At 46.6% G+C, this 23373-nt stretch overlaps 1 protein-coding gene and 1 long non-coding RNA gene across 5 annotated transcripts in view; one reads left to right on the forward strand and one right to left on the reverse strand.

Moving 5' to 3' along the window:
- Positions 1 to 4261: 4261 nt before the first annotated feature.
- Positions 4262 to 8345, reverse strand: LOC141424002 (uncharacterized). Of its 2 annotated transcripts, none has more exons than XR_012448788.1 (2): positions 8051 to 8345; positions 4262 to 7847 (listed from the first exon to the last, which is right to left on the reverse strand). It is a non-coding gene; the product is annotated as an uncharacterized lncRNA (long non-coding RNA). The 2 variants fall into 2 exon arrangements; XR_012448787.1 differs by having other exon boundaries at positions 8003 to 8345.
- The window catches only part of Col26a1 (collagen type XXVI alpha 1 chain), a 140407-nt gene continuing 124147 nt past the window's right edge, over positions 7114 to 23373 (forward strand). Inside the window, exon 1 of one of the 3 annotated variants that reach the window (XM_074075655.1) lies at positions 7114 to 7526. In XM_074075655.1, the coding sequence (XP_073931756.1) occupies positions 7369 to 7526 (158 nt within the window). In that variant the 5' untranslated portion in view covers positions 7114 to 7368. The remainder of the gene's footprint in view (positions 7527 to 23373) is intronic. The other 2 variants (XM_074075653.1, XM_074075654.1) reach the window with 2 other exon arrangements.

Consider the following 23373-nt stretch of genomic DNA (forward strand, 5'->3'; position numbering starts at 1 on the left):
TCTGTTGATGAGGACTCAATAATGCAGCAAAATCCAACTGTACAACCAATTATGAGTTTTTTTCTTTTCAGTGGGACTAGGGTTTGAACTCAGGACCTCATGCTTGCTAGGCAGGAGGTCTACCACTTGTGAACCACTCTGACAGCTCTGTTTTATGTTGGGTATTTTTGAGATAGAGTCTTGCTTTTCGCTTGAGTTGGCTTTGAACCGCCGTCCTCCTGATCTCTGCCCCCTGAGTAGCTAGAATTACAGGTGTGAGCCACCAGCACCTGGCTTCATGAAGTTTTTTGTTATATTTAGCTGACATCTCCATCCATTGGCTCCAAATTCATCCTTGGAGCTCCAAGAACAAGTTTAATAATTTTTTTCCTGCATTATTTTTGGAAAACTGGACCAATTCTCCCTGGTCTTCTCTCTTGAGTCCAGCTCTAGCCCCAGACTCTAGACCTCCCCTTACCCCAGGGCTCCCCTCTGCACTCATCCTTGGTTTGTGGAGAGCTCTGATTGCTGAGTACTGAACTGGGCAGTGGCAGAGCGTGGAGATCTGGGGTGCGGAGCCCTGGGCTGGTGCCCTGCCACAGACCCCTAGCTCAGGGCACTTTGGAGGGGGTGGAGACGCATGATTCTGTAGACATTGTGTCTAAATCTCCTCCTGTCTTCATGCCTGGACCAGGGCAGAGCTTATAGGGTCAACACCTCTAGGTCTTATAAGGTGACACCTCTAGGTTTTTTTATCCTTTAGATACTTTTCAAACGGTTTTGCATTTGTGCCCAGGACCAGCAGCATCAGACCTCTGCTTCCTGCATAGCTGGGATCAACAGACATGGACCACCACACCCAGCCTCAGCCCGTCTCTAGGTTCTATCTTTAGTCTTCATTTTCCACAAAGTGGACCTGTTAAGCTCTTTGTAAGCATTTGTTTAGCTGTGGCTACATTAGCAAGAGGTTAGATTATCACCACATGGAGTTGGGCTTTTAGCACTGGCTCTATTTCTTTGTAGCAGACTCTCTCTCTCTCTCTCTATCTCTCTCTCCACCCACCCACCCACCCACACACACACACACACACACACACACTTACTTATTTTGATGAGATAGGGGTTTGAACTCAGGTCTTCACACTTGCAAAGCAGGTGCTCTACCACTTGAGTCATGCCTCTAGTAATCCCACCTGTAATCCCAGCTACTCAGCTAGTCAGGAGGTGGAGGTAAGAGGATAATAGCTGAAGGCTGTGGGGGCAAAAGCATGAGACCCTATCTGAAAAATAATTACAGTCCAGAAAGGCTAGAGGTGTGGCTCAAGTGGTAGAGCTCCTGCCTAGCAAGTGTGAGTCCCTGAGTTCCAACTCCAGTACTTCCAAAAGAAAAAAAAGAGAAAGAGAGAGAGAAAAGAAAAAGGTCATGGAGTTGGGCATAAGTGGTTCATGCCTATGATCCTAGCTGCTTGGGAGGCATTGATCAGGAGGATCACAGCTGGGGAGGCCAGAGTAGCCAAATGGTAAATGAAACCCTATTTTGAAAATATTCAAACAAAAAAGAGCTGGTGGAGTGGCTCAAGTGGTAGAGAGCCTGCCTGCAAGTATGAGGCCTTGAGTTCACACCGCAGTACAGCCAAAAAAAAAAACAAAAAACAAAACAGGTCACAGAATTCAAGGTTGCCATCTGATTTGCTGTCTTTGATCATCTAGTTCACGGTCAATGTTTGGAGAAGCAGGCAGGCTTACACTTGTGGCTGTGCTGGGTAGAGAAGCCATCACTTTTACAGGGGCTGGGTGGAATTTTGGGAGTTCAGGTAAAGAAGAAAATTCAGAGTCACCATCTTCTATACTATGCACATTCTGCTTGCATTTTGCCCTGGCCAAGTTCAGAAAGCTTGGAGCCAAGTAAGGGAACCTTTCTGGTTTGACTCTCCTGTTCCCTGGAGTCCTCTCCACCCCATTGCTGTGTTATTCTGGGATCCAGAACAGCTGGGTGCCTGGGCTGATGGAGATAGCAGCCTAGAAACCACTCTGCACCTTCCTGAACTTCTGGGAGAAGCAGAACCCATGTCCTATAGGGTGATCTGGAGCTGCTTGTGGGGGCAGGTTCCTGTTTTAGATTAACAGGAAGATTTAGCATGCCAAGAGGTCAGTGTTTACCTTGGCCTCAGCCTGATGCATGTTTATTTCTCTGTCTGCTGACTTCAGCAGAAGGGAAGACCTGCTTTCTGTTGGCTGGAGAGGATATTCATTGAGATTTGCTTATCAGAAAGGTCTGGAAACATAATGGCAGAGGGGCCTGCTTCTCTACTGCAGCTTTGCTTTCTTTTTTTTTTTTTTTTTTTTGCAGTACTGGGGCTTGAACTCAGGGTCTACACCTTGAACCACTCCAGCAGCCCTTTTTGTGAAGGGTTTTTTTTTTTTTTAGATAGGGTCTGTAAAACTATTTGCCCAGGCTGGCTTTGAACTGAGATCCTGCTGATCCCTGCCTCCTGAGTAGCTGGGATTACAGGAGAGAGCCACCAGTGTCCAGCAGCTTCACCTTTTTAAATCAAGAAATCTGATCTCTATCTGGGGATGCAGGTCACCGGTAGAGCACATGCCTAGCATGCACAAGGCCCCGGGTTCTATCCCCAGCAGCGCACCTTCTTTGTACAAAAGACACGTTGTTTTTGGTTCTCAGAGCCTCGCGCTCGCTAAGCAGGGGCTCTACAACTTGAGCATGCCCCACCCCTTTTTCCCTTTAGTTATGTTTCAAATAAGCGCTCATGTTTTTGCCTAGCTGGTCTCTGATGGAGATCCTCCTATCTAAGTGTCCCCATAGCTAGGATTATAAACGTTCACCATCATGCCCTTCTCGTTAGTTGAGATGCTTTCTCCATAATATCTTTGTCCTGACTAGCTAAGAACCAATCTTTCTTATCTCTGCCTCCTGAGTATGTGGGATTACAGGCATGAGCCACCATGCCACCCCAAGACACACTTTTTTTTTTTTTTTTTGCAGTTCTGGGACTTAAACTCAGGGCCTTCACCTTAAGCCACTCTACCAGCCTTTTTTTGTGAAGGGCTTTTTTGAGATAGGGTCTCACGAACTATTTGCCCTGGCTGGCTTTGAACCAAAATCCTCCTGAATAGCTAGGATTACAGGCATGAGTCACTGGTACCCACCTCCAAGACACACTTTTTAAGGCACTTTCCCACTTACAGAATGGGAAAACTACAAGATCCCAGACAAGTCACTTCCTTTCCCATCTTATCTATAAAATGGAAATGCTTAGAATTGCTGTCCAGGCCACATCACAGGACCTTTGTGAGCAGTTGAGGCCATGAGGGCTGAGAAAGCACTTTGTCCCATCGAACCTCTTTTTTTTGTCCAGCTTCCATCTTGGTGAGGCTCTGGGAGTTTTGATTGCTGAAGGTCATGGTGGAAAAGACTGGGCCCAGTTCTAAACCTTTGATGCCAGGATTTCTTGGGCTCTTGGAGAGGAACAGTGGCTTCCGCCTCTCGGGACGTGTTCACATGTGTTTGAGGAATGCCGAGGCACCATTTTTGAAATATAGAAATAAATGCACGTGTGCAGAAGCATTAGAGGCCTCCAGGGCAGCGTTGTGGGGGTGGAGATGGCAGCTGTAGCAAACAGAAAATGCATCTGTCCTTCCCAGCCTTCTCCAAGGAGTCCTTTATTTCAGGGCTCCTCAAAATTTCCCACTTTTGCCACCCAGCAAGCTAGGACTGGAGTTGTGGCTCAATCTGTCAAGTGCTTGGCTAGAGTTAATCATGGGCCCTGAGTTCAAACACCACCATGAAAAAAAAAAAAAAAGAAGAAAAGAAAAAAGAAAAATGCAAGCTGTACCTTTCACTCAATGCTGTTCCTATATTTGTTTTAAAATAAACTTTTGCCCAGTGCTGGGGACTTATATGTGCAATTCTAGCTACTTGGGAGGCAGAGCTCAGGAGGATCTCAGTTTGAGGCTAGTCCAGGCAAATAGTTCTCAAGACCCTATTTTGAAAATACCCAACACAAAAAAAGGGCTGGTGGAGTGGCTCAAGTGGTAGAGCACCTGTCCAGTAAGTGTGAGGCCCTGAGTTCAAACCCCGGTACTGCCAATAAAGGAAACAAACTTTTATTTTAAATCATTAATCGTGGAATAAAATGTACCAAGCTTTCTCCTTTGAGAACGCTCCAAGTACTTCTGGGTTTGAGTCTATTGGCCAGCCCCACCCTGGGAATTTGAGATATATGGTGCCCTTGTGTTTCATCTCTCTCCAAAGTCTTGCAAATAATAATAATCATTAATATTTATTGAGTGTTAGAATGTTTCAGGCACACAGTATACCAAGCACTTTTAGCACATCCATAAACTAGGTACTGTTATTATTCTTCCGATTTTGTGGATGAAAGTGATCAGAGAAGTTAGTTGACTTGTCCAAAGCCACACAGCTGGTGCTGGTGGAGTTGGATTCTACCAGCTGCTGTTCTCCCTGCGAGGGTGGAGCGGCATGCCGCGGAATCCTTTTCCATTCTTCTTGGCTCCCACGACCCTTATGGGCAGTGCTACAACTGAAAAACTTGCTTAAGGGAGTGACAACTTCAAACAGTTGCTTGTGTCCACAGCTGCCTTGGACCTAGGGCAGATAATGAAGGCAAAGGGAACTGCAGAAGGCCAGAGCTGGAAAGGTCTTCAGAGACAAGGCAGCTCACCCTCTTCATTTTATGAATGAAGATGCTGGGGAGGATCAGAGAGGGCATGCACTTATTCTAAATCACACAGTAAGGCATCAAGGGAGCTTGGAGCAGAACTGGAGCTCTTAGTAAGATGGGTGACATCACATTTTTTTTTATTTGTTTTATGTATCTTTGTCTATCCTTCATTATCTAAATGTGACCTGTCATTTGCAGAACAGTTGTCTAGACTTTTATGGGAAAGGCCCATTCTTAGACCCTCGAGGGTAGAGATTATGACTATGGTATTTCTGTCCCCACAGCTGTCAGTGCACCCATTACAGTCCCAGGCACACAGAAGATGCACAGAGCATGTCCACTGGCCAGGATAAGCCTATTATTCCAGATCAGACAAACATGACCAGACCTGGGCCAGTGCCTCAGCCCTGAAGTTTCTGGAGAGAGATCTTTGTCCTAAAACAATCCTGTGTTGTATGGAGTAGTGTTATTCCTCATTTCTCCTTGCTTGGGTGTGGCCCATGACACTGGAAAAATGAGTTTAGGATTGAGAATGAGGCTAGTATTATGGTGCACACCTGTAATTCCAGCACTTGGGAGGCTGAGGCAGGAAGATCATGAGTTTAAAGCCAGTCTGGCTCAAAAAACAGAAAAAAAAGGGGGGTGGGGTGGGAGGAGGTAGAGCATTTCATGAGGCCCTGGGTTCAATTCTCAGCACAAAGCAAAACAAAAAAACAAATAAAATGAAATTCCTGTTTCATGCTGTAACCCCTGCATAGGGCCACTTTACAGCAACATGGAATATCTGTAGTCTTTCAGATCTTATACAAATAACGGAGGGGAAGGTGAAGACAAAGAGCTTACAAATTCCTGGGGGAATGACCTCATCATTTATTAGGTGCTGGCCAAGTGCCAAAGGAACACAGTTCAGATTCCTTTTGGGGGAGGCACTGCACCTTCCCTTATAGCCCAAATTCTCCAAATCTTTTAGGCTATGGAGAGTGAGTGGAAGGAAGTGATTACCCACTTGGGGGTCTGTCTACTCTGAGATGACCATCCCTGCCTCCAAGATATTGGGAAGTATGGACATTCCATTTTTAAACAAATCAAGTTGGAGCTGGGCACCAGTGGCTCATGTCTATAATCCCAGCTACTCAGGAGGCAGAGATCAGGAGGATTGAGGTTCGAAGGTAGCCTGGGCAAATAGTTTTGGAGACCCTATCTGAAAAAAAACCCAAAACAAAAAAAAGTGCTGGTGGAGTGGCTCAAGTAGTAGAGTACTTGCCTAGTAAGTGTGAGGCCCTGAGTTCAAAACCCAGTACTGTCAAGAAGAAGAAGAAAAAAAAGCTAAAATGGGATTCTAGGAAATTGAATGAAAAGGATGGGTAATTTAGGGGACTGGGTATGATGTTTTAGGATATGCATACAAAAGGGGATAAGTACATATGGCAACACATGGTAGCATTGAACTAAATGTCAGGTCACAAGAGCTGGTCTCCTCCACCACATTTGCGATAGCATCCTCCCGTCACCTTCTAACAATACTTTTACAAAATGTGCTGCAGGTGGGGTGTGGTGGCACATGCCTCTGCTCCCAGTTACTTGGGAGATGGAGGCAGAAGGATCACAGTTTGAGGCCAGCTCTGGCTCTGGGCCAATGCTTGAAACCCTGTCTGAAACAAACTAAAGCAAAAGGGCTTGGGGCGTGGATCAAGAGGTAGAGTGATTGCTTAGCAGGCTTGAGGCCCTGAGTTCAAACCCCAGTACCACTGAAGGAAAAAATAAACGTTCTGCAGCTCATTAAATATGTCCATTATTTGATGGCTTTTCTTTCTGTCCTACAGGCATTTTACAGATACACTTTTAGCAGGGCAGAGCCAAGCTTAGGCCTCTGCCAGGTCCAAACGCTATATGCATCCTGTAGCTCAGAAAAGGCCAACTTGGGCTCAGCGTGGGATCTGGGACTCATGTTTTACATGTTTTTTACAGGTGGGATTGTAGTCCATCTTCCCAGAGCCCCTTGGCGGATCAAAAGTCTTGGGGAATCACAGATTCTCACTTTGAAGTGTCAGTTGTCCAGGTGAGGGCTGCAGGTGAAAGAGAAGGGGAAGAAAAGACTCCTGGGAAGCCCTGGGTTGTGGTTTGGCCCAAAGAAACGCGCCAGGAGCACAAGATGTACATTTCTCTGGTTTAACTTTTTTGATCCCCAGTTTTCACTTCTGAAAAGTGGGAATTGGTACCATCTCACATAGTAGACTGTGCTGTGGTGATTAAACCAGGTAAATTGCCAGACATAGTACGTTTCTGGATCGGAAAAGGGCCAGTTGGGAAGGTTCCAAAACGCTCAAGAGGCCCCAGGTGCAAGGTCTGGCACTAGGGGCGTACGACACCGAGGACCCCCAGCGGAGCTTGCACCCCCAGCTCTGTGGCCACGGTCGCCTCCTCGGCCCCGGATCACCGAGGGTTAAAAATAAAGTCCCACGCCCCTTTTGACTGCGCAAAGCCCACCTCGCCGAATTTGAAAAGGCGGCCCTAGAGAGGCGTGGGCGCCCCCCAGACACTTCCAGCTCGTACCAGCTCTGCTCTGCTTGCTTGCTGGGTCGCTCCCTCCGCTCCCGGCCCGGGCTGCGGGTTCGATCCGTCCGCCCGCGCACTCTTGATTGTCCCCGCGCCTGGGACTTCGGGTCCCCTAGAGTGGCCGCGCAAGATGAAGCTGGCTTTGCTCCTGCCATGGGCGTGCTGCTGCCTGTGCGGGTCGGCTCTGGCCACCGGCTTCCTCTATCCCTTCCCGGCTGCAGCCCTGCAGCAGCACGGCTACCCCGAGCCAGGCGCCGGCTCCCCCGGCAGCGGCTACGCGAGCCGCCGGTGAGTGGCGCGCCCGGGATGGCGGGGCCTGGGGGCGCCGGGGCTCCGAGGTGCGGTGATCCGGGGCCCGGGCGCGGTGCTGGGGCGCTAGGCGATTGGGGCTCCCAGGCGTGATGAACCCCGGCCGCAGCACGGGTGCTGGGGGCGTGGATGCTGGAACGAGGGGCGCGGGGGCTCCGAGGAGCGGCGATCCGGGGTTAGGGCTTAGGAACAGGGGCCCGGGAGCTCCGAGGCTCGGTGATCGCGTCCGGGACGCGGGTGTTGGAACAAGGGGTGGCAGGGGTTCCGAGGCTCGGTGATTTGGGACCCGGACGGCAGGGCCTGGAGGAATGGGTGCGGGAACAAGGGGCTGCGGGGGCTCCGAGGCGCGGTGTTCGGGGGCGGAACCAGGACTTCGCGCCCACCCTCTCCCTTCCTGCCCTGGCTTTCCACCCTTTGCCCCACGGCTCCAGGCTCCGAGTGGAAGTGGCACAAACCTGCATCCGAGGCGCGGGCTCCGCCTCACACGGCCCCGCCGCGCTCACCTGCACCGCCGCGGCTTTGTGTTGCTTGAGGAGCAGTTCTAGGGTGGCCAAGGCCGTGCGTCCTGGTGCCCTGCCTCCCCTGTCAGCCGGTCGGCGACACCGGAGAGGCCATTCCGTGAAGTCTTCCCGGCTGAGGCCGCGTTGGAGCTTGGCTGCGACTCGCCAGTCACCTGGGGAGGTGGGACCTCCTCGGATCCGGTGACTCCTCGGCAGAGTCAGAGGAGGAACGGGTCACCTAGCTCAAGGTGCCTGGACCCGCCGGCCGCCGCCTCCTCCGCCGGCAGGTGGCGTCTTGGCCACCCCTAGATGGCTTAAGGCCTGAGTCCCCTTTTCCGCGTTTGAATTCCCGCAGAAAACGCGTGGCACCCACGTAAAGGCAGACAGACACCTTGTTTGCGCTACTCACTTGAACTTAGCATTTCCCCATTTAATGATAACCATTCCGCGCATTTGTACTTGAACTCTAAAACACATGACCAGTCACTGTCTTCTTTTGAGCCTTACATCACTCCAGTTTTAAGGTGTTAAAATATTATCTTTCCTCTAACTGAAGCCCGAAGAAGGTTCCCCAAGTTCAGTAGCAACTCAGGACTGACCTCTTGTCCTCTTTCTCCAAATCTCCCTTATTTCTATTCTGCTTAGGACAGCCAAGAGACAGGTCCCAGTTCTTTTTGCTTCTTGCTAGTTACCAAATCCGAGGGTGAGCGTGATAAAATTCCCACAGTTTCTTACAGAAAGGAGACAGGGACGTTTTGTGCTGGGATCAATGGACACTGCCACAGCTGGAGAAGTTGGACCCAGAAAAAGCATAAGGTGTGTCTGCAAAAGTTTGCATGGAATTTTATTTCCCTCATTTTGTTTGCAAATGCTTTTTAGAAGCTTCTGGTAAGAGTGTTCTCCAGACACCCACAACAGTGTGGCTTCTGCACACTTCCATATGAGAACAGTCTAGAAACCAAGCTTTTCAAGTTACAGAATAATAGTATAGCACGATTTCATTGATGGAAACAAAACAAAACAAGTCTGTGTCTACCTATCTTAACACCCAGAGAAAGGGTTTTAGGACACCATTTTTAGCAAAGTGGCCTGGGGCTACAGCAGCGGGATAAGTAAGTCGGTCCCTGTATCTGAGGGTTTGCATCACAGAATTTAAACCAACCTCAGACTGAAAATATTTAAAAATTTTGTGTCTGTAGTGAACATACACAGACTTCTTTTTCTTGTCATTATCCCCAAAACACTGCATACCCAGTATTTATGTAGCATTTACATCACATTAGTCATTACAGCCCTCGAGACATGACTTAAAGTAGACAGAAAGATGTGTGTAGATTCGATGCAAAAAGTGTGCTTTCTTACATGAGGGACTGGAGCATCTGTGGGTCTTGGTATCCTGGGTTGGAGAATGTTCTGGAGCCAATCCCTTGTGCATTCTGAGGGGTGACTGTACCATACTTCTCTCTGTCTACTTGTGTCTTCTCTGCATGCTTTATACAAGGCATATATGAACTTGTTTTGTAATTAAAAAGCTGGGGCCAGGCTTTAGTGGCTCACACCTGTGATCCTAGCTACTTGGGAGACTGAGATTGAGAGGCTCACAGTTCAAATCCAGCCCAGGCAAATAGTTTGCAAGATCCCATCTCTAAAATAACCAGAGCAAAATGGACTGGAGGTGTGGCTCAAGCGGTAGAGTGCTTGCTTTGCAAACATGAAGACCTGAGTTCAAACCCCAGTTCCACCAAAAAAAAAAAAAAATTGTAGCTTAAACAACGTAATGTCTCAAAATGCCTTCCACCTAGGGTTAGGACAGATAGATCTAAGTAGTTTTGGGAATCAATTCCTTTTTTCTTGTGGGACTGGGGTTTGAACTCAGGGCATCCTGCTCTACTGCTTGAGCCACATTTAAGTCCATTGTGCTCTGGTTATTTTGGAGATGGGGATCCCATGAACTATTTGCCCAGGCTGTCTTCAAACTATGATCCTCCCAATCTCAGCCTCCCAAGTAGCTAGGATTTTAGGAGTCACAAGTGCCTGCAAGAATAGGTTCCCTAATAGTATGCTAGTAGGTTGTATTACTCACTGTTCAATGACTGTGTTGAATATCTGAGAAAATTAACTTAAGAGGAGGAAGGATTTATTTGGACTTGTGGTTTCAGTCCATGGTTGGCTGGCTTCATTGCTTTGAGTCTGAGGCGAGGCAGAACATCATGGCAAGGGGGTGTGATGGAGCACAGTTAGTCACCTCATGGGCACAGGAAGTAGAGAGACAGGAAGAGGAAGGGTCTGGGCATCACACGCACCCTTCAAAGGTATCCTCCCCCCAGTGACATACTTCCTCCAACCTAGTTTTCATCACCTCCCAAGAGCATCATCAAGTTATGAATCCATCAATGGATTAACCCATTGATGAAGTCAGAGCAGTCATTATCCAATCACTTTTCCATGTTTGGATCTGCCAGCTGGGAACTAAGCCTTCAACCCATGAGCCTTTTGGGGGACACTTGATAGTCACATAGAGGTGTCAAGGAGCATGAGGTTGTCACTCCACAGCATAACTGAGCCCTTCCACAGACAGCCCAGCATGTGTGTACCAGTCACCTGATTCCTGTCTGGGTGAAGTACAGGCTCCAGTTGGCCTGGCAATCACATGTTCTTTTGTCTCATGACCTATCCATCACAGGTGGCTCTTGACCTTGAAATCTAAGAGCCACAGAAGCAGAAGACTTGGACACAGTATTTACACAGTGCTCTTTGCAGTTTTGACCTCAGATTCAAGTTTCATTAGTGTATTTATAGGGGCGTGATCTCAGGTGACAGGCAGAGTGACAGGTGTTTCTTAGCAAATAAGTATTCCCTTCTCTTTCTTTGTTTCTTTCTTCTCTCTCTCTCTCCTTCCTCCCTCCATTCCTCCCTCCCTCCCTTCTTTCCTCTAAGCAGGCTCTCTAACGCTTAAGCCACGCCCCCAGAGTTTTATTTATTTATTTATTTATTTAAAATTTTTTTTTAATTTAGCCTTAATTTTTAAAATTACAGCAGCAAACCTCTGGATTTGATATAAACTTTCATTATGGTTGTTCTGATGAGTGGAGTATAATTTTTATCCCTAAGTCTTCTGTTATTTTCCCTGTTTTGTATTTGATTCTGTACTTTTTTTCTACTATACTCTTATGTAAATTCCTCAATATACTCTTACTCCATCCAAGTTACTGATTTTTATAAATATTTTAAAGGTAGAGCAATCATAAGGCACATATCCACAAAATACCTAAAACAAAATAGAAACTGAATATTATAAAATTTTTTTCACTTTCCTTTTTTCTTTTTTTTTTTTTTCCTTTTATTATTCATATGTGCATACAAGGCTTGGGTCATTTCTCCTCCCTGCCCCCACCCCGTCCCTTGCCACCCACTCCGCCCCCTCCCTCTCCCCCCCCAATACCCAGCAGAAACTATTTTGCCCTTATTTCTAATTTTGTTGTAGAGAGAGTATAAGCAATAATAGGAAGGAACAAGGGTTTTTGCTGGTTGAGATAAGGATCGCTATACAGGGCATTGACTCACATTGATTTCCTGTGCGTGGGTGTTACCTTCTAGGTTAATTCTTTTTGATCTAACCTTTTCTCTAGTTTCTGGTCCCCTTTTCCTATTGTCCTCAGTTGCTTTTAAGGTATCTGCTTTAGTTTCTCTGCGTTAAGGGCAACAAATGCTAGCTAATTTTTTAGGTGTCTTACCTATCCTCACCCCTCCCTTGTGTGCTCTCGCTTTTATCATGTGCTCAAAGTCCAGTCCCCTTGTTGTGTTTGCCCTTGATCTAATGTCCACATATATGAGGGAGAACATACGATTTTTGGTCTTTTGGGCCAGGCTAACCTCACTCAGAATGATGTTCTCCAATTCCATCCATTTACCAGTGAATGATAACATTTCGTTCTTCTTCGTGGCAGCATAAAATTCCATTGTGTATAGATACTACATTTTTTAAATCCATTCGTCAGTGGTGGGGCATCTTGGCTGTTTCCATAACTTGGCTATTGTGAATAGTGCCACAATAAACATGGGTGTGCAGGTGCCTCTGGAGTAACTTGTGTCACAGTCTTTTGGGTATATCCCCAAGAGTGGTATTGCTGGAAATGGTAGATCAATGTCTAGCTTTTTAAGTAGCCTCCAAATTTTTTTCCAGAGTGGCTGTACTAGTTTACATTCCCACCAACAGTGTAAGAGGGTTCCTTTTTCCCCCCATCCTCGCCAACACCTGTTGTTGGTGGTGTTGCTGATGATGGCTATTCTAACAGGGGTGAGGTGGAATCTTAGTGTGGTTTTAATTTGCATTTCCTTTATTGTTAGAGATGGTGAGCATTTTTTCATGTGTTTTTTGGCCATTTGAATTTTTTCTTTTGAGAAAGTTCTATTTAGTTCACTTGCCCATTTCTTTATTGCTTCATTAGTTTTGGGAGAATTTAGTTTTTTAAGTTCCCTATATATTCTGGTTATCAGTCCTTTGTCTGATGTATAGCTGGCAAATATTTTCTCCCACTCTGTGGGTGTTCTCTTCAGTTTAGAGACCATTTCTTTTGATGAACAGAAGCTTTTTAGTTTTATGAGGTCCCATTTATCTATGCTATCTCTTAGTTGCTGTGCTGCTGGGGTTTCGTTGAGAAAGTTCTTACCTATACCTACTAACTCCAGAGTATTTCCTACTCTTTCCTGTATCAACTTTAGAGTTTGTGGTCTGATATTAAGATCCTTGATCCATTTTGAGTTAATCTTGGTATAGGGTGATATACATGGATCTAGTTTCAGTTTTTTGCAGACTGCTAATCAGTTTTCCCAGCAGTTTTTGTTGAAGAGGCTGCTATTTCTCCATCGTATATTTTTAGCTCCTTTGTCAAAGACGAGTTGGTTATAGTTGTGTGGCTTCATATCTGGATCCTCTATTCTGTTCCACTGGTCTTCATGTCTGTTTTTGTGCCAGTACCATGCTGTTTTTATTGTTATTGCTTTGTAATATAGTTTGAAGTCAGGTATTGTGATACCTCCTGCATTGTTCTTTTGACTGAGTATTGCCTTGGCTATTCGTGGCCTCTTGTGTTTCCATATAAATTTCACAGTAGATTTTTCAATCTTTTTAATAAATGTCATTGGAATCTTGATGGGAATTTCATTAAACATGTAGATTACTTTTGGGAGTATCGGCATTTTTACTATGTTGATTCTACCAATCCATGAGCATGGGAGATCTCTCCACTTTCTATAGTCTTCCTCAGTCTCTTTCTTCAGAAGTGTATAGTTTTCCTTGTAGAGGTCTTTCACATCTTTTGTTAGGTTTACACCTAGGTATTTGATTTTTTTTGAGGCTATTGTAAGTGGAATTGTTTTCATACATTCTTTTTCAGTTTGGTCATTGTTAGTGTATAGAAATGCTAATGATTTTTCTATGTTGATTTTATATCCTGCTACCTTGCTATAGCTATTGATGATGTCTAGAAGCTTCTGAGTAGAGTTTTTTGGGTCTTTAAGGTATAGGATCATGTCGTCTGCAAATAGGGATATTTTGACAGTTTCTTTACCTATTTGTATTCCTTTTATTCCTTCTTCTTGCCTAATTGCTCTGGCTAGGAATTCCAGTACTATGTTGAATAGGAGTGGAGATAGTGGGCATCCTTGTCTGGTTCCTGATTTTAGAGGGAATGGTTTCAGTTTTTCTCCATTAAGTATAATGCTGGCTGTAGGTTTGTCATATATAGCTTTTATAATGTTGAGGTACTTTCCTTCTATTCCTAGTTTTCTTAGAGCTTTTATCATGAAATGGTGTGGGATCTTATCAAAGGCTTTTTCTGCATCTTTTGAGATAGGGTCTTGCTTTTTGCCCAGGCCAGCCTGGATTGAGATCCTCCTATTTTAAGCTTCCTAATGTAGCTGGGATGATAAGTGTGCACCACAATGACCAGCTTTTGTTTTATTGAGATGGGGGTCTCAGGAATTTTTCTCCCCCTGGGTTGACCTAGATCTCAGATCTGAGATTTCAGATCTCAGCCTCCTACATAGCTGGGATGACAGGAGTGCCCAGCTCTAGGTTGAGATAGGGTCTTGAAAACTTTTTTCTCAGGCTGCCCTCAGGCTGAGATCCTCTCGGTCTCAGCCACCCAAGTAGCTTGGCTTACAGGAGTAAGCCACTGACCTGGCCAGTAGTCTTCCTTTCTTTCATTATTGTTGCTCCTGGTTGGAGTCTGATTCTTGGACATGGTTTGTGTTCTCTTTGTGTGTGTGTGTGTCTGCTGTCCAAGCCAGGGTGCCTGGACATCTTGCTTCACCCAAGGGTGATCTAGTCACCTCTGTTGGAAGCCCAGTGTGATATGCTACGTCCTGCAGCCTCCTAGCCTCCCTAGGGCAGGTTCCCAGCTTCCCTTTCCACCCCGTGGCTCCACAGATCCACCTTGCTGCTCCCTTTCCATCTCTACTCATTGTCTGCTGCCACTTCTGCTGCGGATTCGGCCTGGGCATGGGCCTAGGGAGAGTAGGAGTTGGGCAAGTACACCCCGTGCTCGCTGCCCATGGCCAACACTGCCAGGCATGTTTAGAGGGCAGCTGGGTGGACAAAAGCCTGTCATCTCACTCAGCCCCATCAAGTGCATCTCTGAGTAGTTGCAATACTCTTGGGGTTGCAGGTGCATGGTAGGAATGCGAGATGCCTGGCTTGACTTCCCTGAATGGGGCCTAGTATGAGCACTTAGGTTCCTTGGCTGGAAGGACCAGAACTTGCAGGGGGAGGGGTGCGCATGCCCTGGAGCACCAGCAATGGTGGGAGAGGCCCTGGATACCAGTGACGTGGTCTAGGGCCTGGGAATCAGATTTAATGGCCTCTCCAGGTGGTTTTTCTTACTATGGGGTTGGGAAACACTGTAATTAGAACAGAGTTGGTTTTTTTTTTTTTTTTTTTTGGTTTCTTTCATTATGACCCATAATGAGAAATATCTTTTATATGGTGACCAGCTACACACACACACACACACATTTGAAACAAGTTTTACAAATAATATTTACTATAATCCATGTGATACTCTTGTTTTTATTGTATTCCATCTAATTCATTAAAAACTGTGTGCCATGCTGGGGGCATGGCTTGAAGTGGTAGAGCACCTGCCTAGCAAGTACCAGGCTCTGAGGTTAAGCCCCAGTACTGCCAACAAAGAAAGAAAATAAACAACAAAACCCCCTCCTTTTTTTAGGGCTGGCCCTGAGTTTAAACCCCAATACCACCAACAAAATCAATAAATAAACTTTTTGGATTGAAAAAGACAAATATCACATGTTCTCCCTCATATATGGGATCTAGACCTAAAAACAAACAAACGAATAAACAAAAATTCAGAAAGAATGGCATGAGTGTAAAATGGGGGTACTGTTTGGGGGGACAATGGGAGGGGGAGGGTGAAGGGGGAAGGTGAAGAGGTAATGTGATTGACGTACTCATATGCGTGTGTGAAATCAGAATAATGAAACCCATTAAAATTGTTCAAAAAAGGGGTTTGGGGAGTGAGAAGGAGCAATAGAGGGGATGAATTTATCACATTATATAAATGTGTGTAACTTTTGCAACAAATCCCTTTGTACAAATAATATATACTAATAAAAAAAAAGAGGAAAAAAAAAATGTGTGCCAAGTTGCTGAAAATGGCTTCCACAGCCCCTGGTGAGTCTGTGGTTACCATGGATCACGGCCGTGGGGCAATGTGGAGAGCTCACCCTCCCCACTCCCTGTGCCCAGTTCTCCAGGTTCCCTCAGTCCTCTCTTTCTTGTTTCAGTAGAGCTGAGGTGCTTAGCGTGTCCTCGCCTCACTCAGAATGCCTCCTCCATACCCGACTCCACTGTCCTCAGGCATCTTCCTGGACCTGCCTCCCAACTCTGCTCATCTCATCCGTGGGTGGCCCATGGCCTCCCCTGTGCCTGGGATGGCTTGTGGTTTGGGGACTGGAATATCACTTCCCTGGGCACCTTCCCTGTAGGTAGAGTCACTTCTGCCTTGTTACGCCCCAAGTGGCCCTGACCAGCAGCCCTCAGCCAGGAGTGCATGAGCCAGGTCTAAGCCCTGACTACCTCGCAGCTGTGCCTCTTGGGAACGTGGCCAGGTATTTACTCATTAAACTCACCGAGCCCACACTAGGCAGCCTAGAGGCTGGGACTCCAACATGAGGGCTGAGACCTGCACATAGGGGGCTGCCAGCAAGCCCTGAGGAAGTCACATCCAAGAGACCTTGTCCTTCCAACCACATTGCATATCTGCGGATTTGAGCCCTTTCTTCTCATCTTCCTGTGCCTTAGGTTCTGGAAGTTTCTGTTGAGAACTGATTACGAGCTCAGTGCTGGGGACACATGCATCCTATGACGATTTCAACACAGCCTCTGCCCTTGATGAGCTCAGAGGAAGGTGGTAGGGGAAGACAGACCCATGAGCAAGTATAAAATTTGTTGTGACACAAATTGGGCAAAAATAGAGAGGAACAGGTAAAAAAATGCTTATAAGCAATGACTTGTCTGGGGGTATTTGAGCGCTCGGGAGCCTGGGAGTCTCTCTACCTCAGTGTTTTCATCTGTAAAAGAGGAATGAACATAGCGCTTACTTCTTAAGGTTGTTCTGAGGCTTTAGTGAGTTCACAATATGAATGAAGTTCTTAGAAAAATACAGTGAGGTCGGGGGCTGGTGGCTCACGCCTATAATCCTAGGTACTTGGGAGTCTGAGATCGGCAGGTTCATGGGTCAAGGCCAGCCCTGGCAAGTAGTTTTGAGACCCCCATCTCCAAAATAACTGGAGCAAAATGGACTGCAAATGTGGCTCAAGTGTTAGAGCACCTGCTTTGCAAGCATGAAGCCCTGACTTCAAACTCCAGTCCACAGGGGATTAATAATGATACTGAAGAGTGATATATATTGATATATATATATATATTTTTTTTTTTCAGGCTTGTGACCACATAATATGCTGACATGTGAAGGACTCAGGGGTGGGGGTGCCACACAAAAGCATGAGGCCACATATCTTTGTCCATTTTTATGCTGCTTTTACAAAATTTATAAAGAATGGAGATTTTGTTCCTTATGGTTCTGGAGGCTGGAAGTCCAAGATTAGGGATTTGTAGGAACCCACCCTCATAATGGCGTTAACACAGTCACAAGGATAGAGTCCTCATGTCCTGATTACCTCTTAAAGTTGCCACCTCCCCAAACCACTGCATTGGGGTTAAGTTTCCAACACATAACCTTTGGGGACACATTCAAACCAGAGCACCACAGAATCCTTTGGTTGGGGGGAGCATATTGTTAGGATGCGTTCCAGGTGTAATGCTTGGGAAAATGCCGCCTTGCTATACGAAGACCAAATGTTCTTGAGAAGTCACAGTTTGAGGTGGGTTTGGGAGGGTGAGCAGGGGTGTTGGGGTAGTGACTGGGGAGGACATTTTGGAGCAGACATATGGCTGTGTCAGGGGCTCAGAGGTTACATCTCTGTGGGTGAAGGGCAAGCAGGGAATATGTCAGGCCTTTGAAGCCTGAAGGTGAAGAGTCTTTTCTGCCACCTTAAATAGCTTGGGTTTTATAGTCTGTTCATGGTCATAGTCTGGCCTGTGTCGGCTTTGCTGGTGGTGGGAGGCTGGCTGAGGAAGGAGAATATAAGTAGGGAGCCAACTAGAAATAGTGTTATGAGCTCTATGGAAGTAGGGCAGGGGAAATAGACAGAGGAGAAGGGAAAGGTCTCAGAGCCTGGGCTTCGGGTGTCCTCCATGCTTGGATGGCTGTGGTGCTAGGAGAGGCTGAGGAACAGCTATTTTCCTCATTGGAACATTGCAAAGATTTTCCAGAGTTTTCTTAGCTTTGCAGAAAGCAGCAAATTCAGAGTTCACACACCTTGAGATTTTCTGAGACATTTTTTCCTCCTATGAGTTTTCTAATTTTAGCAGCTCACCCTGAACTTGCACATTTTGGGTATTCAATGAATGTTTGTTGAATGAATGAATGAACAAAGGAATGAATGGATGAACAAATTGCCTGGTCTTCTCTCTTCTGAGAAATGAAGCAGTGGTCTCTGCCCTCCAGTGCAGGTCTAGAGTGAGGTCTTTGTCTGTGCTTTGTTCCTACCAGACCAGCTCCAGAAGCCATTTTTTTTTTTTTTTGGTGGACTGGGGTTTGAACCCAAGGCCTACACCTTGAGCCACTCCACCAGCCCTTTTGTAATGGGTTTTTTGGAGCTAGGGTTTTGTGAACTATTTGCTTAGGCTGGCCTTGAATTGCAGTCCTCCTGATCTCTGCCTCCTGAGTAGCTATGGTTACAGGCATGAGGCACCCCGGTGCCTGGCTAGAAGCCACCTTCAGAGGGGCCATGGAGGCTGCAACTTTAGGGTTCTTGCTTTTCCCTTTGAAATGGAGGTGCATGGAAAGGGGGACACTTTTCCTGTTGTAGATGTCTGGGAAGGCCTTCCCCGAAGGCCCCAGGGTTTTCTGAATCTCCTCTCTTCATCTCTCTCCAGTCCCAAAGCTTGTCTGTTATTTTAAAATCCATTCCCAGAGAAACAATTTTGTATGACAATAACAACTACCCCTGGCTTCTCTTGGCTTGAGCTGGCCTGACACTTCATTGCCGCTTAGAAAGTGTGTGAGCTGGACGCCAACCAGCTGCGCCTAAGGCAACCACCCGGGCAACAATAACAGCAACAATAACGAACTGTTAAGAGGATTTTCGGGAATGTTAGCATAATGTGCTCCGGAACCCTGCTGACGATCCTATGGCAACCTACATATTCCCCAAGTCATCAGGATTCCCAGTCTTTCTGGCCTGATCTTCCTTGCTCACCTCAGAAACCAGGGTCTTCTACAAGGTTCTTTTTGGTGGCCACCAAAAAAAGAGACCACCTGTCCAGGTGAGCTCTGTCATCTTTAGAACAGACCTGTGGGCTCTGGCCTCCTGTGCTTCCCTGTCTGTCCCCACCTCCAGCTGCCTCCAGAAGGACCTGTGTGGTCATCTGTGACACCAAGACCTTTGCTGGCATTCTGCTGCCCCTAGCAATACTTCCTGAGCTGCTTCTGCTGGGTGTTAATGGAAGCTTCAAGAAAAAGCATGGGAAATGCTTGTCACAAAACCGCAAAGCTTCCTATTTTTTCATTTGGTGGTACTGGGGTTTGAACTCAGGGCCTCACATTTGCTAGGCAGGTGCTCTGCCATTTGAACCACACCTGTAGCCCAAAGCTTCCTTTCTAAAGGGAGAGGGTGTGAAGAGGAGGCTCGCCTGGGATCCCAGCTCTGTGCAACCCTGACTGCATTGCCGTAGTCTCCCCAGCTGTAATACGGGGATGATTATAGTGTTTACTTTATAGGGTCAACATGTGACATTATCTTGTCGACATTTTCTGCAGCCTAGTGAAATGATGAGTTTCTTAGACTGAGTTGTGTGATGTGGCCTTGCAGAAAGTGAGGAAATGGGGCACTGTACAGACATATGAGGCTGTAAAATATTTGTGGGGAGCACTTCGTGAGGATGGTGTCCCAGCCACATGCTCTTCATGCTGAGGACCTCGTGGAGGGTGAATTATATACCTAAGCACGTTTCCAGAGCTCTGCTTTTGTTTTTCTTCCTCCCTTCTTTCCTCCCTCCCTCCCTCCCTTCTTTCCCTCCCTCCCTCCCTCCCTTCTTTCCCTCCCTCTCTCCCTCCTTCCTTTCTCTTTGTGACAGGGTCTTGCTAAATAGCTCAGGCTGGCCTTGAGCTCACAGGATCTTCCTGCCTCATCCTTCCAAGTGCCGGGACAACAGGCATGCTTCACTGAGCTGGGCAGTTTTGGATGCTGTTAGGGGAAGGTCTTAAACTTGGATCAGCCTCACCCGGCAGCCACGCCCCAGCCACGCCCACCTCAAACTCAGCCCACCCACCCTACCCAGCCACGCCCATCAGCCCTCCCACCTCACCCTCAGCCACGCCCCAGCCACGCCCACCTCAAATTCAGCCCACCCGCCCTACCCAGCCACGCCCATCAGCCCTCCCACCTCACCCTCAGCCACGCCCCCCACCTCACCCCCCCCACGTCACGCCCCCTCAGCCTGTCCACCTCACCCGGAGCCACGCCCCTCGGCTAGGTTTCCTGGAATCAAGCCCCACGGCCTATGGAGACCTCTGGGCGTGGGAGCACCCCTGTCTCATGTGGGCTTCCCCAGCGCCCGTGTATATGGAGCCTTTGCAAAAAAAAATGGGCGTTTCCTTCCGGTTTGGCTCCACTATCTACATTCAGGCCAGTTGCCTCTGACTTCTGACATTTTTATCATTCCAGCACGGTTGGAAGGGCTTATCTGGGAGTCCACACCGTTTTTTTGTTTTTTTTTTTCCTTTTTTCCCCTGTGTCTCTGTGATGGACTTGGCCACACGGCTGATTTCTGGGCTCCAAGCGGTTGTGGGATAATGTGATTCTGGCCTGTAGCAGGATTTGCCAACCTCTTCTCTCTTTTGCGCTGTGGCTGCTGATGACAGTTAGCTCAGATCCTGAGATTGTGCAAGAACTCTGAACAGGTGTGCCTTCCCCGGGGGTGGGGGTGGGGAGCTCTCAGACCCAGAGGAACTCCATTCAGACTCTTCCTGACTCTTCCTGGCCTCTTGGTGCTCTGCACACCACTGGCTGCCTTTGTTAATTAATTAATTTTTTTGTGGTACTGGGGTTTTAACTCAGGGCATACATCTTGAGCCACTCCACCAGCACTTTTTTTTGAGATAGGGTCTCATGAACTATTTGCTCAGTCTGGCTTCAAACCTTGATCTTCCTGATCTCTGCCTCCTGAGTAGCTAGGATTACAGGTGTGAGCCACTGGTGCCTGTCTAATTTTTTTTTTTTTTGAGACATGTCTGATGCTAGTGCAGGCTGTCCTTGAATTCCCCATGTTCCTACCTCAGCTTCCTGAGTACTGGAATTGCAGTGTGTATCCCCATGCCTGGCAACACTGGCTGCCTTTTAACCGCAAGTTCCTTCCTTTCTCAGGATCTTTGCACAAGTTTTTGTCCCCGCCTTGATCAGTCTTTGCTTACTTTTGGCCTAGAGCTTAAACGTCATCTGCAGGGAATGATGGCCTTTCAGTATGAATCTGTTTTTTTGTTCAGTGCACTCGGAGATAGTTCTCTTACTTAGAAACTGGTGAATGTATTGATAATTAGGTAATGATTGCCTAACCTGGACTGTGAGCTCTCTGAGGGCAGGGACCCTGTCTGTCTTCTATGACACCATTTCTCTAAATTCTTTTTCTTTTTTTTTGGTGGGATTGGAGTTTGAACTCAGGGTTTCACGCTTGCAAAGCAGCCCCTCGACTGCTTAAGCCACACCTCCAGTTCATTTTGTTCTGGTTATTTTGGAGATGGGGGTTTTTCAAACAGTTCGCCCAGGCTGGCCTTGAACCGTGACCCTCTTGATCTCTGCCTCCCAGGTAGCTAAGACTACAGGTGTGAACCACATTTTTTTCTTTTGTGTGAGTTTTAGAATCATCTTTTCTAGTTTTATGAAAATGCTGCTGGAATTTTGATCAGGATGTGTTGAATTAATGGGTTAATAGAATTATGTGCTTATATTAGTGTTCTTCAGGGGAATTGTCTTGGGCTTTACTTATTCAGGTCTTGTTGGATTTATTCTTAGGCATTTGTAGTGTTTATTGTTATTGTGAATGAGTTTTTTTTTTTTTTGTGGCACTGGGGTTTGAACTCAGGGCCTCACATTTGCTAGACAGGCGCTCTACCACTTGAGCCACTCCACCAGCCCTTTTTTATGATGGATGTTTTGAGATAGGGTTTTGTGAGCTATTTGCCAGCTATTTGGTTGGCTTCGACTTGTGAGCCTCCTGATCTCGGCCTCCTGAGTAGCTAGGATTACGGGCATGAGCCACCAGCACCTGGTGTGATTTTTTTCCTTGACATTTGTAAATGTTTAGGACTGGAAAATGGGAAGGCTATGACAGGAGGCATATTGATCTGGTCTCAACAGCTTTCAGAATTAAAAAAAAATATTTTAATGGTTCTTCAGGTGGTTCTTTAGGGTTTTTGAGGTACAGAATATTTTTGTTTTCTAGTATGTGGTGTGTGAGTGTGCACATGCTTGTGCGCCTTGTTCTATTGTAAAATCAGGTTGTGGAACGGTGGTTTCCAGGGACCATGGGGAGGAGAGAATGGGGACAAGGTGGTTAAAAGGTATAGAATTTCAGTTATGGAAGATGAGTAAGTTCTGGAAAGTTGATGTCTAGCAATGTGGCTATAGCTAGCAATACTGTATTGTACACTTGAAATTTTTCTAAGAGGTTAGATCTTCAGTGTTGTCACTAAGAAGAAGAGGAGGAGAAAGAGGAGAGATGGGATGGGGGAAGGGATGAGGAGAAGAGGAGAAAGAGAATGGTAATTGCATTAGTCAGCTTCCTGTCACTCTAAGGAAACACCTGACACAGGCTTCTGATGAAGTAAAGAAAAGTTTACTTGGCTCACAGTTACGGAGATTCAAGTCCAAGACCATGTATGTTAAAGTGAGAAGACACCATGCCCAGTGTATTGGTTGAGATAGGGTCTTGCTAACTTTTTGCCTGGGCTGACTTCAAACTGAGATCCTCCTGATCTCTGCTTCCTGAGTAGCTGGGATTACAGATGCAAGCCACCAGTGCCTGGCTAGGCACCCCTTCTTAATAGTCCACAGAACCTCCTAAAACCATCACATATAGACCTTTACATATGGGCCTTTGTGGGACACTCATCCAAACCACAGCAGTAACTATATGAGGCAGTGGGTATGTTAATTAGTATAATTATGGTGATCGTTTCATAGGACATGTTATATCAAAACATCAAGTTGTATATCTTAAATATAAGAATTTTTATTGGCCAGTTATACCTCAGTAAAATTGGGGAATCAAAAAAGTAGTTTGAACTGGAAAGATGGGACTTCATCTGTTTTTTTGTTTTTTGTTTTTTGCAAAGGGTGGCCAAGGAAGCGGGTTCTGGGGTGAGAGGAAGGGACTCTTTGGAAATGGACCATGGTTTGACCTCCCCATCACCGTAAACCAGTCTGCTCCCTCCTCCTTGTTTGCACTGAACACAGGCAGTGGTATGTGGAGCCCAGGTGTGGTTAAAGACACAGACACCTGCATCCTGCTTCCTGGTTTAGACAGAGGATGCTTTTTGGAGTCTTAGGACCTTGGGTTCCTCCATCTTCTCCTGCTCTCTTCTCTCCATTTTTAAGTAAAGAGAATAATAGACTGTGGTTTGATTTGAGGCTACATTTCATCCTCCCTTTTCCAGGGGACATGTACCAAGACCTTCAGTGGA

This window comes from Castor canadensis, chromosome 6 (genome assembly GCF_047511655.1).
Source record: "Castor canadensis chromosome 6, mCasCan1.hap1v2, whole genome shotgun sequence".
In the NCBI taxonomy this organism is placed as follows: Eukaryota; Metazoa; Chordata; class Mammalia; order Rodentia; family Castoridae; genus Castor; species Castor canadensis.